The following is a 14,235-nucleotide window of genomic DNA, read 5'->3' on the forward strand; positions in this document are numbered from 1 at the left end:
CCCCGTAGTCTGACAACTAAAAATGTCACCAGACTCGTGCAACGGCTCGGTTGAGACGTGCGGGCCTGGCAGGCGCCCAGTTGGTCTCTCCCAAGAGCTGCGCGGGCCCAGCGGGGGGATGCAGGGGGCGAGAGGTGGGGGTGGGGCCCCGACGGCCAACTCCAGTCGCCGCAGGGGCTTCCCCGCCACCTGAGGTGGCGGGGTGTGTCTGACCAGACCCCACCCACTTCCTTCCAAAGGAAGATAAAGGGACTCCCAGGGAGGGCTGGGGAGGAGGGCTTTGCGACCATCCATCCAGGTGAGGAGGCTGAGGTCGGATGCTCCGGGCTGGCTTTCCAGACCCTGGGGGCTGGCCCTGGTCATGTCACGCGGGCCCTCCCCTCCTTCCCCTGCAGATGCTGTGGCTGCTGTTCCTGTCCCTCCCCTGCCTGGGGGCCTCTGTGCCCGAAATCCCAGGTGAGTCCTAACCCGGCACAGTGCCCTCCCCGCCCCGGCCCCCGGCCCTGCGCCCCGGCCCGCCAACCCTCTGACTTCTGTGAGGACGGCCCAGAAGTCACCTGGGGTCTGCGGGACGGCACAGCCGCGTCCCCGACCCCTGCCCATTGTTCCCCCAGCGCCTGCCCCCGAGAGGGAGTTGGTGGGCATCGTGGGGGGTCACAATGCCCCCCAGGGGAAGTGGCCGTGGCAGGTCAGCCTGAGAGTCTACGTTTACCGCTGGGCCTCCTGGGTGCACATCTGCGGGGGCTCCCTCGTCCACCCCCAGTGGGTGCTGACTGCGGCCCACTGCATCGGCCGGTGAGTCCCTCTGCGGGCCCAACCCCCCCCCCCCCACACACACTGGATCGGGGGCGGGGGAAGGGGGCCGACGCAGAGACTGGGGCTCCCTCGGGGTCGTGCCCCTGACCAAGCGGGGCCTGGGGTCCGCCTCCCCCAGGAAAGACGCCGACCCTTCAGCCTACCGGATCCACGCCGGCAACGTGTATCTGTACGGGGGCAGGACGCTGTTGAACGTGAGCCGCGTCATCGTCCACCCCGACTACATCTCTGCCTTTCTGGGGTTTGACCTGGCCCTGCTGAAGCTGGCTACCCCCGTGACAATGTCCAGCAGGACTCGGCCGGTCACCCTGCCCCTGCAGAGCCTGGATTTCAGCCCGGAGGACGAGTGTTGGCTGACAAGCTGGGGCAGGGGCTTCTACTTCGGTGAGAATGCCTGGGGGGGTCGGGGGTCGGGTCCCGGAGGGGAGCTGGCGAGTTCCAGATCTTTCCTGCCGTCTGGGTCTGGGTTGGGCCGCGGGTGAGGGGGAAGGTTCAGGAGTCAGGAATACACGGGGAAGGAGGAAACTCCCTTTCCAGCCCCCTGTCTCCCAGGTGCGGGTGGGCAGGTGGCCACGTGGGCCCTGTGACTTTGGGTTTGTGTGAAGGAGCCGGGCCTGCCGGGTCAAAGAATCTGCCGGATGCGACAGTCAGCCCAGGGCGTCCGGACCCAAACCTGCTCCTCAGACTCCTGTGGTTTTCAGACGGCGGAATGACGTTGGAGGTGTGGGTCCACGATAACCAAGGACCCGGGCGGGTGCCTGGCGTATCGGTGTCCCGGGGCCACCGTATAAAGGACCGCACACAGGGGGACTTCAAATGACAGAAATTTATTCTCTCACAGTCTGGGGGCCAGAGTCCAAAATGGAACTGTTGGCAGGGATGGTTCCTTCCAGAAGCCTTAGCAGGGGAGCCCTCCTTGCCGCCCCCTGCTTCCGGCTCATCCTCAGCTGTGCCCACCCCCCTCTGGTCTCGTCGCCCGCCTTCTCTGAGGCTCAAACCCCCCTGCCTGTCCTCGCGGGGGGACACCAGCCACTGGACTTAGGGCCCCCCCTGCATCCAGTGCGACCTCATTTCCGCTTGATTACGTCCGCAAAGACTACTTCCACGTAAGGTCAAATTCTGAAGGTCGGGGTGAGCGTGAGTTTTTGAGGGACACTCTTCAACCCACTGTGTGTTTATGGAATCTGAGCCCATTCGTGACAGCGGGAGGAGTCGGCAGAAGTGGCCCGGGCCCACAGTCTGGGGCTCCTCTCTGCGTCCAGCCCTGGCGGTGTGGGTAGCGCCGACTGTTCTGTGGCAATGGCGGGGGGGGGGGGGGGGGGGGGGACAGCCGCCTCTGCGCCTCCGTTTCCTGACTCCTCCTTTCCACCCCAGAGCCGCTGAGCCCCCCCTACCGCCTGCAGCAGGTGCAAATCCCACTGGAAGAGGAGGGGGCCTGTGAGCAAGGTTACCAGAGGTTCCTGCACACCAGAGCCAATGGCAAGGTCATCCCGGAGGACATGCTGTGTGCCGGCACTCAGGGCCGCGGTCCCTGCACGGTGAGGCGCTCAGGCCGCCGGCCGCGGGTCTCCTCCCGGCCTCGCCCCCCCACCCCGGACGTGCCGCGTGACCGCCCCCTCTCCCCGCAGGGGGACTCCGGGGGCCCCCTGGTCTGCAAGAAAAAAGGCGCGTGGGTCCAGGTGGGCGTGGTCAGCTGGGGCATCGGCTGCTCCACGTACGAGCTGCCCGCCGTCTTCACAAACGTCCAGAGCCACGTGGACTGGATCCGACAGCAGCTGCGGAGGCGCCGGTGAGCCCAGGCTGCAGGACGGCGCTTCTTCCGCCGCGTCACCTCCCCAGAGCGAGCCTTCCGCGCCACTCCCCTCCCCTCCCTGCGGCTTCAGCCCTCCCCTCTCCTGCCCCTCCCTCGGCCGGCCGCATCCTTCCCCGGCCAGTGGGGACCGGCAGGGTGGAGGCCCCGACGGGGCTGGTGTGCTTGTCTCATTAAACTGTCTTGGTAAACAGGCTGGTGGTCGAGTGGTCTTTGAGGTGGGTGTGGCTGCAGAGCTGGGGGGCCCAGCCGTCCTGTCTGGGATCCCAGGGTGCTGGCGGGGGCTCGGGCAGGCGGAGGATGGGGGTCCGAGACTCTCCCCCGACCCCGGGCGGCCATCCCCTGTGCCATGCTGTCCGCAGCGCGCTCCGTCCTAAAGGAGGGTGTTTGCGAGTCTGCAGAGGGCGGAATCATCCTTGGGATCTCATTCATTCACCCCAGCAATGTCGGGGGGGGGAGCACCGCCCGGGGTTACAGGGGAACCGACCTTGCCTTCCTCCACCTCGGGGTCCGGAGGGGCGTACATGTGCAGCAAGGACTTGAAATGCAGCGAGGAGGGCCACACGGCCACATAAAGATGCCCAGCGGTGATAGACTTGGGGACACGACAGCGCGCGCGCGGGGGGAGGGTTGGGGCTGCAGTCACGGGAGACTCCGGACAAGAGCTGGCACTCGCCAACTCGTCATTGTGGTCACAGCAAATAACTGGAAGCCACCTAAATGTCCACGGAGAATTGTTTCCGTAAGTTACCCTAGACCCACACAGCCAAGGGTGGCGGATCATGAAAAATGATGTCTTTGTCTCCAGATGGGCGGGGCTGAAGGGGACGCCTGCCCAGCGGGCACCCTGGGGGCCCCTCTGGCCCACAGGCGCCCTGTGTGGGAGTGACCGTGGTCAGCCACAGTGGCCACTGCCAGCAGGAGGTCAGCCAGGCTGTCTACTTTCCGATGATTTTTTGTAGCCTGCGTCTTTTACATTATTTTCGTAATTAAAAACAAAGGTACTCTCACGTTGGAGGAAAATGAAGCTTCCTCGTTTTTAGAAGCCACGTCAAAGTAGGTTTTAAGCTCCTATAGCTGGTGGCATGTCGAGGGCTCCATCAAAACGGCCCTGGGCAACTGTCTTCCCATCCTGGAAGGGCAGGGTCCTCGTCACGAGGGACGCCGGGCTTTGCTGCGTGAGGCCAGATTTGATCCCCCGAAGCGACACTCTCAGTGAGGGCTCCCGGAACAGGCGCGAGGGCCTCCAGGTCTCGCCAAAGCCGGGTCACTCGTGTTCGTTGCTACTCTCCGCCGGTTTGTGCCCAAGCACCCGCCCGCCAGCGGGGCCGCGGGAGAAACGTGGCGCTGAGGGGCCTTCCCCCTCCAGACTCCCTCTGAGACGCCGGCGCCCGTGCCAGGACCCTCTGCCCGGTCTTTTGCCCAATGAAGGGCTTTTGCAATCAGCCTGGGCAGCCACATCCTTTACCCCACGATATCCCTGAACCAGGCGTCTAGTCCACGGTCCTGGACTTGACCTTGTGGCCTCGGTGTTGACGGTTACGCGGCCTCCCATCCTTCCTCTGCTTCCATCGCTGAGCCTTCTCTTGGTGGTCCGGTCCCGAGCCTATCAAAGCGACCAGGTGTCCCGCCCCCACGGCCCGGTCGCCTAGCCACCGGAGTCAGGATGGCCAAGGAACGGGGGGCTGAGGTCCGTCTCCTGGAGATGAGGGGCCCGGTCCTCACAACCGGCGCAGGAAGCCACACGGCTGGTGCTCGTTCGCGGCCCCGGGGTCACCCCTCACGCTGTGGTGGGGGTCCCCGGGGTGGGCACCGGGCCAGAGGCAGGAGGGTGTGAGGAGGGGCAGTCCTGTCCCCTCGAGAGCGCCCTCCTTCCAGGCCTCCCTTGCCGGCCGGTTTCCCTCGGGGACCCACGTTCTCCCTCTCCTCTGCCCAGACGCTGGAGGCCACGCTTTCTCTGACGGGCTCTGGGTGGCCGGCCTCGGGGGCTGGGCTGCTCGGACTCCCGTTCGCTCACATCCAGCCACGCTTAGCGTGGGGCTCTCCAGGATGGCGGACCCAGGCTTCCCCACCCCAGCTTGCCTCCTGGGGTCCCCTGGGCTCACTGTGTGCACGCCGTTGCCCCGTGCCCATGTGCCCTGGACAAGCAGGGCTGGGCCGGGCCCCCCGGCTCAGGGCTGCTATCGTGGACCTCTGTCCTTCTGTCCCCACTTGGAGGTAGCTCAGGTCAAGGTGTGCCACATTCCTGGTCACCTCCCCCAGGTTCCTGGGGCACCAATCACTGTCACCACCGACCATAGAGGTTCTTCTGTGCTTGGAGCTCAGGGGCCAGGAGCTCTGACAAGGGCTGAGGAAGGGGAGACACGGCTTGCTCCCGACGAGGAAGGGGGGCAGAGGGGCAGGGGCTGTGAAGCCGGGTTTGTCCACTCAGGATGGGGTGGAGGCCTGGGGACGGGGGCACTGCGCCATGTGCGGGGGTCCGTCCGTGGCCCTGACGGCCGGGCCAACTCGGGGGAAGAGACGTGACTGAACTGGCCAGAAGCGGGGCAGGGTGGGTAGACAGTGCCCCGGGCTGGGCCTGCCACGGGCTCTGCAGCCTCTGGTGCTCAGACGAGTCGTGAGAAGCACAGGCAGCCGGGGGTGGGCGGCCAGGGCGGGAGCCTGGCCTCCCGGGTGTGTGATGGGGAACCGGCTCCCCACCCCCCTGCACACACTCTGCTGATGCTCGGCGGCTTTCTCAGAGGAGCAAAGGCCTCCTTCCTTCTGCAAGCGCCCGCAGTAGGAACGGTGGCCGGGGCGGGGGCGTCCTGGGCCCTGGGAGTCCGCCCGCCCTGGGGGAGAAGGTCTGCCCGCTGCGTCGCCACATGCCTGAGGCCTGGGGACACGTGCTCCGAGCTGAGGGTGAGGAGGGGTGCCTCCCCGGCCTCCGGGGGTGCAGGAGCCTGCCTTGGGGCGTGCGGGGATCTTCCTCTGTTGGAGACACTGGCGGGGGCCAGTCCGCGTGGCTGAGGGCGGCCGAGTCTCAGGTGGGGCATGGGCCGGGGATGGCATATCCAGGTGGCAGCCGCCCCCGGGCTCAGCCTGACACCCGGCTGCCTTTCTCCCCCATCCTCCACTCCCCCCCTCCAAATGGAGCACTGCCCAAGCCGCCCGCCCACTTCCTGTGGCCAAAAGATAAAGGGCCTTGGGGGCCCCCAGAGCAGAGACCTGTGGAGCCTGGCAAGGTAGGGGCGCTGTCCCCTCTCGCAGAGCTGCAGAGGCCCCTGGCCCCCTCGGGCCCTGAGCTGTCCCTCCGTGCCCTCTCTCTTTGCAGATGCTGTGGCTGTTGCTTCTGACCCCCTTCTTCTCGGGGACCTGCCTCGCGGGGAGCCCAGGTGAGTCCTGACCCCACGGGGGTCCTCCCTTCCCAGAGGCTTCTGTAACCTTGTCTCCAGTTCCAGTCGCTGGGGGGCCTTGGGGCTGCCTGTCCGTGCCCTCGGGGGAGGCCTAGGTGGGGACGGGGCTCAGCCCTGGGCCCCGAAGCCCGGCCTCCCTCCCCCCTCATGTTGCTTCCCAGCCTCCCTCCCTGAAAACGAGCTGGTGGGCATCGTCGGGGGCCACAATGCCCCCCAGGGGAAGTGGCCGTGGCAGGTCAGCCTGAAAGTCTACAATTATAACTGGGCCTCCTGGGTGCACATCTGCGGGGGCTCCCTCATCCACCCCCAGTGGGTGCTGACTGCCGCCCACTGCATCGACCGGTGAGTCCCGCTCGCTGCCGTCCAGCTCTGGGCGAATCAGGAGGTGTGGGAATCCGGGCTCCAGGCGGGGCGGAGGGGGCCGCCCTCGAAGGACCCGCCTCCGTGGCTTCTTTGCGACCCCAGGAAGGACGCCGACCCGGCAGCCTACCGCATCCATGCCGGGGACGTGTACCTCTACGGGGGGAGGACGCTGCTGAATGTCACCCGCGTCATCGTCCACCCCGACTACATCAACGCGCATCTGGGTGCGGACGTGGCCCTGCTCCAGCTGTCACACTCTGTGAAATACACGGCTAACGTCAGGCCTGTCAAGCTCCCGTCGGCCCTGCTTGAGGTCACCCCAGAGGACGAGTGCTGGGTGACCGGCTGGGGCACCGTCATGGAGCATCGTGTGTACGGGGTGGGGGTTGGGAGGGGTTCGGGGCCGCGCGAGGCATTTCCCGACCTGGCCACACGGAGAAGTCCTGGCGGGTGGGCAGCTGCAGGTTCTGGAAAGGAATCGCCTTCCGACACCCTCCCCCCCCCCCCACCCCGTGTGCGCCCCAACCGGGAGATCCGACCCCAGAGGCTGGAGGGTCCCTGAAGCAGAACTGAGCTCGGGACCCAACACTGTGACGAGGAAATTCATATTCTTAGTTTTTTTTCAACTTATAGGAAGACATTGGGGGGCGGGCAGAAACCCTCACCCCCCCCCCCATTTTCTTCCCGGTCCTTCCAACTAAAGGCAGAATCCACCTTCCGGGTGTTAGGAATTTAGAGGGAGATGGGAACCCTGCACCCTGGGGTCCCCACGGTAGCGACCTGGGCGGGAACGCAGGCTCGCGGCCGACAGCGGGGGCCACGCTGCAGCCTCCGGTCACGTCTCTCCCCCAGAGTTGCTGCCTCCGCCCTACCGCCTGCAGGAGGTGGCGGTGACCGTGGTGGAGAACGCCGTCTGTGACCAGCAGTACCACAACGCCACCAGGCACCGCTTCGAGGGCAGGAAGATCATCCAGGACGACATGCTGTGTGCGGGGACCGAGGGCCGGGACTCCTGCCAGGTGAGTCCCGGCCCATCCCGGCCCCCACCCCGCGCTGGAGGCCAGCCGGGGCTCAGTGCTCTCTCTCCTTCCTCAGGGCGACTCCGGAGGCCCTCTGGTGTGCAAGATGACGGGTGCTTGGCACTTGGTGGGAGTGGTCAGCTGGGGCGAAAGCTGTGCCCTGAGAAACCGTCCCGGGGTCTACGCTCGCGTCCAGACGTACGTGCCCTGGATCACGCGGCACATCGGGAGGGGCGTCTGACCAGGGCCTGCTGGCCGTCCGCCCGGCTGGGCCCGGAGGAGACGCCTTCCTCCCCCCAGAGCCTGCTGCTTCGGCCTCTGCGCCCCCGTCCCCGGCCTGGGCTCCGCCTTCGCTTCTGGCCTCCTCAGTGTCCGGGACTTCCCTGACTGCTGGGGGAAGGAACAAGAAGACGCCAGGGGGCGGGCGGGAAGTCCCTGGGGCCCAGGGTGCCTCGCTGTGCTGTGTGTCAAATTAAAGAGCTTGAGGAATGACCAGAGTGTGGTCAGTCTTTGTGGAGTGGGCCCTCCGTGGGAGCGTGTCGGCCAGCCCCGAGGTACAGGGGGCCGCGCTGGGGCTGGTGTCCGACCAGGCTTGGCAAGGGAGAGTGAGGATCTCAGGGTTGGCTCCACTCTGCGGCCACAGCCCCCAGCTCTGTCCTGCACCAGAGGCCACCATGGTCCCAACCTTGCATCCGTCCCTCCTTCCATCCCCCCATCCTTCCAACCACCCATCTGTCCATCCCACTTCCCTCGTAAGGCAAGGTCTGTTCTGGGAATTAACCAGTTGCCACGCTAAAGTGACCTGGACATGATGCCAATATGTCCTCCCCTTTAGGGACGTGCTTGCCCATCTGGGTACCTTCAGGTGAGGGTCTTCGCTGGCTCCCCTGGGGGAGTTGGGGTATGAGCTCCAGGTTGGGAGCCCCTGGTTGGGTATGAGCTCCAGGTGCTGGGCAGCAGCCGGGGAGAAATGCCCCGTAGGCAGCCGGGGGAGGGGCTGGAGGCCACGGTGCCCCAGGGCCATGATGTGTGTGTGCTGCTGGGTTAGGGGGTGCCCTGAGCCCATGTGCCGGGCCAGGGTGGGGCAGGGAGGGCCCATTCACCTGCTGTGCAGGCGGGAGGGGGGAGGAGGGAGGAGCTGAGGGGCAGGCTCCGTGGCAGGCCCCACCTGCTCCTTCTGGGCACCTGCAGCTATGGCTGTCCCCACCACTTGTGCCCCGTGGATGCTGCCCCCTGGCACTAAGTGGCCAGCTCTGGGCCGCACAGGCCTCAGCAGGACCAGGGCGGCCCCAGGTGGCCTGTCTGTAGACCCACGTTTGTTTTTCCCCGTCACCCGGACAGGGGTGGGGATGGGTGTCCCCCACCTCCAGGAAGCCCTCCCCGGTTCCCGGGGGGCACACTGGCTCGTCTCCTCTGTCCTCCAGGAGTCGGGTCTTCGGGGCCGCCCCGGAGGGTCCCAGCTCGAGGCCCAGAGTGAGCCAGGAGACAGTCAGGCCCTCGTGACAGGCGACTGTGCCAGCCCACACTGCCCACGTCCCTGCCCCCGCGCCCATCTCAGGGTCCCGTGGTCTTCACCGCAGATCAGATGGGCACAGCCCCCAGCTGCCCAGCTCAGAGCAGGCGCTTCCTAACCGTCCGTCGTGTGACCAGGGCCTGATGACAGAGCCGATTAGGGGCCCTGGGAGGGGGCTGGACTTGTCTGCACCCGGCCCCGGCTTGAGACAGAAACTCTGAGGGCCACCTGTGCCCCCCCCAATGTCTCTGGCGACTGTTCCCTTTCTGCCCCCTATTTGACAGGAGAGCAAACCTGAGACACAGGGAGGGGGGGTCCTGTCCCTGGGTGCCTTCCTTCTCTGGCCCCGGGGATGCCCTCCCAGCCTGCTGGGGTCTCTGGTTGCCCAGGGGACATGGGTCACGTGGGCCCACGTGGTGGCCTCCGCAGGGGGACCCCTCCTCCTTGCCCCCACCCCCACACTAGCCGCTGACTCGGCTCTGGCTGCCCTCGGCCCCGACCTTTCCTGGTCTCGGCTGTGTGGGTTTGGTTTCCAGGCACACGGGAACTCCCCGCCCCTGCCCTGCCCGAGGTGCCCTTCATCTCTGATCTGCAGCTCTGGTCGTGAAGGAGCCTAGTCCTGTCTTTCCGCCCTCACCCTGTCCTCGCGGAGCCTTTCCTTGCAAGACGCGCCTCCTTCCACACCTCATCCGGCCCGAGGCCTACCCAGGCCTCAGAAAGTTCTAGAACTCATCACCCCAACAACGGACAGTGACAAACCCTGGGTGGGATGAGGGAAGGAGGACGGATTTCTTGGTTTTTTCTTTTTTTTATCTTGACACGTCCATATCTGCCAAGAGTTTCCAGGGGGCGGGTACTATACTTGTCATAAAAATAACTTCAGGATTCAGAAGAAGGTGCAGCCTCCCTGCCCCCCTGTGCCGAGGTCTCACGTCACATGGCAGCTGAGGGGGTCTGATGGGCAGAGCCGGGGCCCGGTCCCCCGATGCCCCTCTGGCCCCCGCCCTCGCTGGGCCCCTTCCCTGAGGGCTCGACGCTCACCAGGGGAAGGTCCCGCCTCGGTTCTTCCACGGCCCCCCCTCGATGTGAGGTCAGTTCTAGAAGGAGTAGAGCGCACGTGTGTGAACAACCGAGAAATGTTCAGTCTACAGGCACAAACACCTCCGACTGTAAAATGTTATGCCCAGAATTCGTGATCCCCAAAGACCACCAGGGAGCCGAGTCCGATGTAAAAGCAAAGAGCCTTTTTTCGAGCTAGCTCGAGCTCAATCCCTTACCGATGAGTGAGATACCGGGGAGAGAGAGTGACTTTCAAAAGGACAAAGGTTTTACTGGGGCCTAGGGGCCCTTGGTGAGGTAATGGCTGTGGCCCCAGCCGGTTGGCTGGGGAAGGGTCCGAGTCCTGTTAGGCAGGTGAGCCGGACGTTACTCAAGGGGAGGAGGCGTGGTCAAGGTGAAGGACACAGAACAAGATGGAGTAGGCTGGCGTAGGCCCGCCCTTTCATTCCTTGTCATGTAGCTTAGGGACCCAATCATGGGACCGGCTGCATTTATGGTGACAAGGGGAACAGGGTTTGGAGGTCCGAACCCCGACTCCCCTAATCACTCAGTTCATCTAGCTCTAGGACGTTTACTCGATCAGTCTTGCCTCCCTTCCCGCCGGCCCTTTTCGGACAATCTCGGGCCCAATGCCCTATCTCCTTGCAGTATGCGCACTGATCCTTCTGCAGCCTCTGCTTCCCCCGCCCTTGGTGGTTCCTTTACCTTTTCTTGCGTCGTCTGCCAGCTGCCGGAGACGGCGGTCTCGTTCCTCGGGGGAGTCGGCAGTGGTAGCTAGTAGTATTCTGGCCAGGTCTTGAGTCTGCTTCCTGCTGGCAGCCGCCATGGCGCGAGCCTGCTTGTCCTCAGGAGGCTCCCGGTTGTTATATACCTTTTCGGCTACCACCAGTAAGTCCTGCAGACTTTTTCTCCTACTCTATCTATTTTCTGTAATTTTCTCCTAATGTCTATGGTTGATTGGTTTACAAAGGCCATGATAACAGCTGCCTTGCTTTCCGGAGCCTCTGGATCCATGGGGGTATAGGTACGGAATGCCTCCATGATCCGTTCTAAAAAGGCAGCCGGAGATTCATCTTTTCCCTGTTGCACATTTCCTACTTTGGCCAAATTGGTTGGCTTTCTAGCAGCCATTCGGAGACCCCCCATTAGAGTCTGGGGGTAGACCCGGAGCCTCTCCTTACCTTCTGCCATGTTGAAATCCCACTAGGGCCGAGTTAAGGGGGGGAAGGAGGCATCTATCTGAGCCTGGTTGGTGGTGGGATTCCCGTCTGTGCCCGGAACTAGTTTTCGGGCCTCTTTGAAGATTCTTTCTCTTTCTTCAGTCGTGAACAGGACCTGCAAAAGCTGCTGGCAATCGTCCCACGTGGGGCTAGGAAGGGCTTAAGCCAAGAGGGTGGGTAGACGGGTAGTCTGAGTTTGTCCCATAAGGTCCATCCAGTATGTCCACAGAACAAAACAGAGAAACACAGAAGCAGACAAACAGAGGGCCCTTAGAAAGTCTTCCAACTCCATGGAAGCAAAACTGAAAGCTAGCTTAGACCTTTGAGGGGACTCCACGTCCCTCCAAAACCGAGAGCTAGATGACGGCCTCACGCCGACCAGCGGGAGAGACCCGCCTCGTCTCAGACCTTTGAGGGGATTGCACGTCCCCCCAAAACAGATGAGGGGATTCCACATCCCTCCAGAAGGGAGAATCGGAACGTCTTCCAAAACTCCCGGCCCGTGGTCCTCTGGTGCATCCACTTAGACCGCGTCGGGCACTACCAGAATTCCAGAAATGAGCTCACACAGAAAAGACAGAACAAACAGACAGACACTAACCGTGGCCAGCCAGGCTCTCCGGATCAGGGGTCCCTCGGGGGTCTTGGGGATCCCGGACGAGCCCCCAAATGTTATGCCCAGAATTCGTGATCCCCAAAGACCGCCAGGGAGCTGACTCCGTTGTAAAAGCAAAAGAGCCTTTATTCGAGCTAGCTCGAGCTCAATCCCCTACCGATGAGTGAGATACCGGGAAAGAGCGAGTTTCAAAAGGACAAAGGTTTTACTGGGGCCTAGGGGCAGTTGGCGAGGTAATGGCTGTGGCCTCAGCCGATTGGCTGGGGAAGGTTCTGAGTCCTGTTAGGCAGGGGAGGGGGGGTGGTGGTTACTCAAGGGGAGGAGGCGTGGTCAGGGTGAAGGACACAGAACAAGATAGAGTCCGCCGGCGTAGGCCCGTCCTTTCAAAAAGCACACAAAACAGCTTGCGGCAACTCTTAACAACAAAGTGTTGACGTATCTGGCTGAAAATCTCCCAACGAGGAGAAGAAGGCCAGAACTCTGACGAAGAGGCACCGGGCCACCAGAGGAGACACCCCCTGGGCAGCGCAGGGGGTTCTGAGCGCGGCCAGAAACGAGACGGGTGCGGGTCTCGAGCCGACACAGCAGAAGAACGCTGTTTGCTAGAAGACCTTCAAAAATTAAGGGTCTCGGGGCCCCCGGCTGGCTCAGTCAGTGGGGGGTGCGACTCTTAACCTCAGGGGCCTGAGTTCGAGCCCCACGTTGGGCGTGGAGCCTACTTAAAGATAGAAAATAATGAAAAGGACGTTAAAACTTGAGGGTCTGTTGGGTCTTTTCCCCATAACGTGGTTGTATTACGTCTTCTTTAAAAACTTTTACTGTTTCTGTATTCATTTTGAGGGAGACAAAGAGACAGCACGAAGGGGCGGGGCAGAGAGACAGAAAGAGAGAGAGAATCCCAAGCAGGCTCCCCAGAGGCCGACGCGCAGAGGCCGACGAGGGGCTCCATCCCACTAACCGCGAGACCGTGACCCGAGCTGAATCGAGAGTTGGACGTAGCAACAGGGGAATGGAGACCCTGTCCTGAGTAAGGCAGGGACAAGCAGGGGTGTATGGCCAGGGGCAGGGGTTTCTGAACGGGCATTCGCTAAGAGGGGGCATCTGGGGACTCATGCCAGAACCAGCCCACAGGGCTGCAAAACAAATCAGTTAAGGATCTCAGAGAAATGAATTTGAATTGTAATAACGTCTACCAAAAACCTAGGGAGGAGAAAATAATGGGTGCGAAGGTAAATGGCCATCAACTTAATACGAACTGCTAAATGCAGAAGAGGTTATATAAACACCTGACAGTGACCATATGCTAAAACCAATCATAAATATGCTAAGAACAGAGTTAAGGAAATCAAACTATATCACTAAAGAAAAGAAGCAAAACATGAAAGAAAGGCAAGAAAGGATCAGAGAAAATCATTAGAAACCACAGCCAACCAGGCAATAAAATGGCAATACGTACGTACGTATCGATCATTACTTTGAAGGTAAATGGAGTGAATGCTCCAATCTAGAGACGCAGGGTGTAAGCATGGATGAAAAAACAAAACCGATTTGTATGCCTATAAGTGACCCACTCTACACCTCAAGAATGATAGTGAGAGGACAGAGAAACATTGCACACATTAATGTCAAATGAAACCTGGAGTAGCAACACTTATATCAGAAAAAAATACACTTAAAAAAAGTACATAACAAGAGACAGAGGAGGACACTGTATAACAGTAAAGGCTACAACCCAAAAAGAAGATATAACAAGTGTAAATGTATCCCACAATTCGGTGGGATAGAATAGAATAGAATAGAATAGAATAGAATAGAATAAAATAAAATAAAATAAAATAAAATAAAATAAAATAAATAAAATAAAATAAAATAAAATAAAATAAAATAAAATATAAAACAACTCCAAATCTGGAGGAAGTGAAACTTTCACACTTTGCAGCTTACATGACACTATATAGAAAACCCTAAAGAGTCCACCCAATAACTGCTAGAACTGATAAATGAATTCAGCAATGTCACAGGATAAAAATCACTGTGCAGAAATCTGTGGTATTTGGAGAAAACAATACTGAAGCAGTAGAAATAGAAATTAAGAAAACAGTCCTATTTACACTTGTGCACCAAATAATAAGATGCCTATGAATAAATCTAACCAAAGTGGTGAGTGATCTATACTCTAAAAAGTATAAAACAGTGATAAAATTCAAGATGACACAAAGACATGGAAGGACATTCCATACTCATGGGTCGGAAGTACAACTATAGTGAAAATGTGTCTACTTCCCAAAGCAATGGACACAATTAATGCAATTTCCATCAAAATACCAACAACATTTTTCACAGAACTAGAACAGTCCTAAAATGTGTATGGAACCACAAAAGACCCCAATCTTCAGAGTGAACAACCTTTATGTGAAGTGGTAA

At 60.8% G+C, this 14,235-nt stretch overlaps 2 protein-coding genes across 2 annotated transcripts; both read left to right on the forward strand.

Moving 5' to 3' along the window:
• Positions 1–283: 283 nt before the first annotated feature.
• On the forward strand, positions 284–2,817 carry LOC123589002 (putative serine protease 29). The gene is made up of 6 exons (XM_045460556.1): positions 284–298; positions 396–456; positions 615–795; positions 935–1,200; positions 2,191–2,354; positions 2,445–2,817. The coding sequence occupies exons 2-6, from the start codon at positions 396–398 to the stop codon at positions 2,607–2,609; spliced, it is 837 nt and encodes a 278-aa protein (XP_045316512.1). The 5' UTR covers positions 284–298; the 3' UTR covers positions 2,610–2,817.
• Positions 2,818–5,939: 3,122 nt separating this feature from the next.
• On the forward strand, positions 5,940–7,895 carry LOC123589004 (serine protease 29-like). Its single transcript, XM_045460558.1, has 5 exons — positions 5,940–6,000; positions 6,183–6,363; positions 6,487–6,754; positions 7,239–7,403; positions 7,480–7,895. The coding sequence occupies exons 1-5, from the start codon at positions 5,940–5,942 to the stop codon at positions 7,642–7,644; spliced, it is 840 nt and encodes a 279-aa protein (XP_045316514.1). The 3' UTR covers positions 7,645–7,895.
• Positions 7,896–14,235: the final 6,340 nt, after the last annotated feature.

The sequence above is a fragment of the Leopardus geoffroyi genome, chromosome E3, assembly GCF_018350155.1.
Source record: "Leopardus geoffroyi isolate Oge1 chromosome E3, O.geoffroyi_Oge1_pat1.0, whole genome shotgun sequence".
Classification (NCBI taxonomy): domain Eukaryota; kingdom Metazoa; phylum Chordata; class Mammalia; order Carnivora; family Felidae; genus Leopardus; species Leopardus geoffroyi.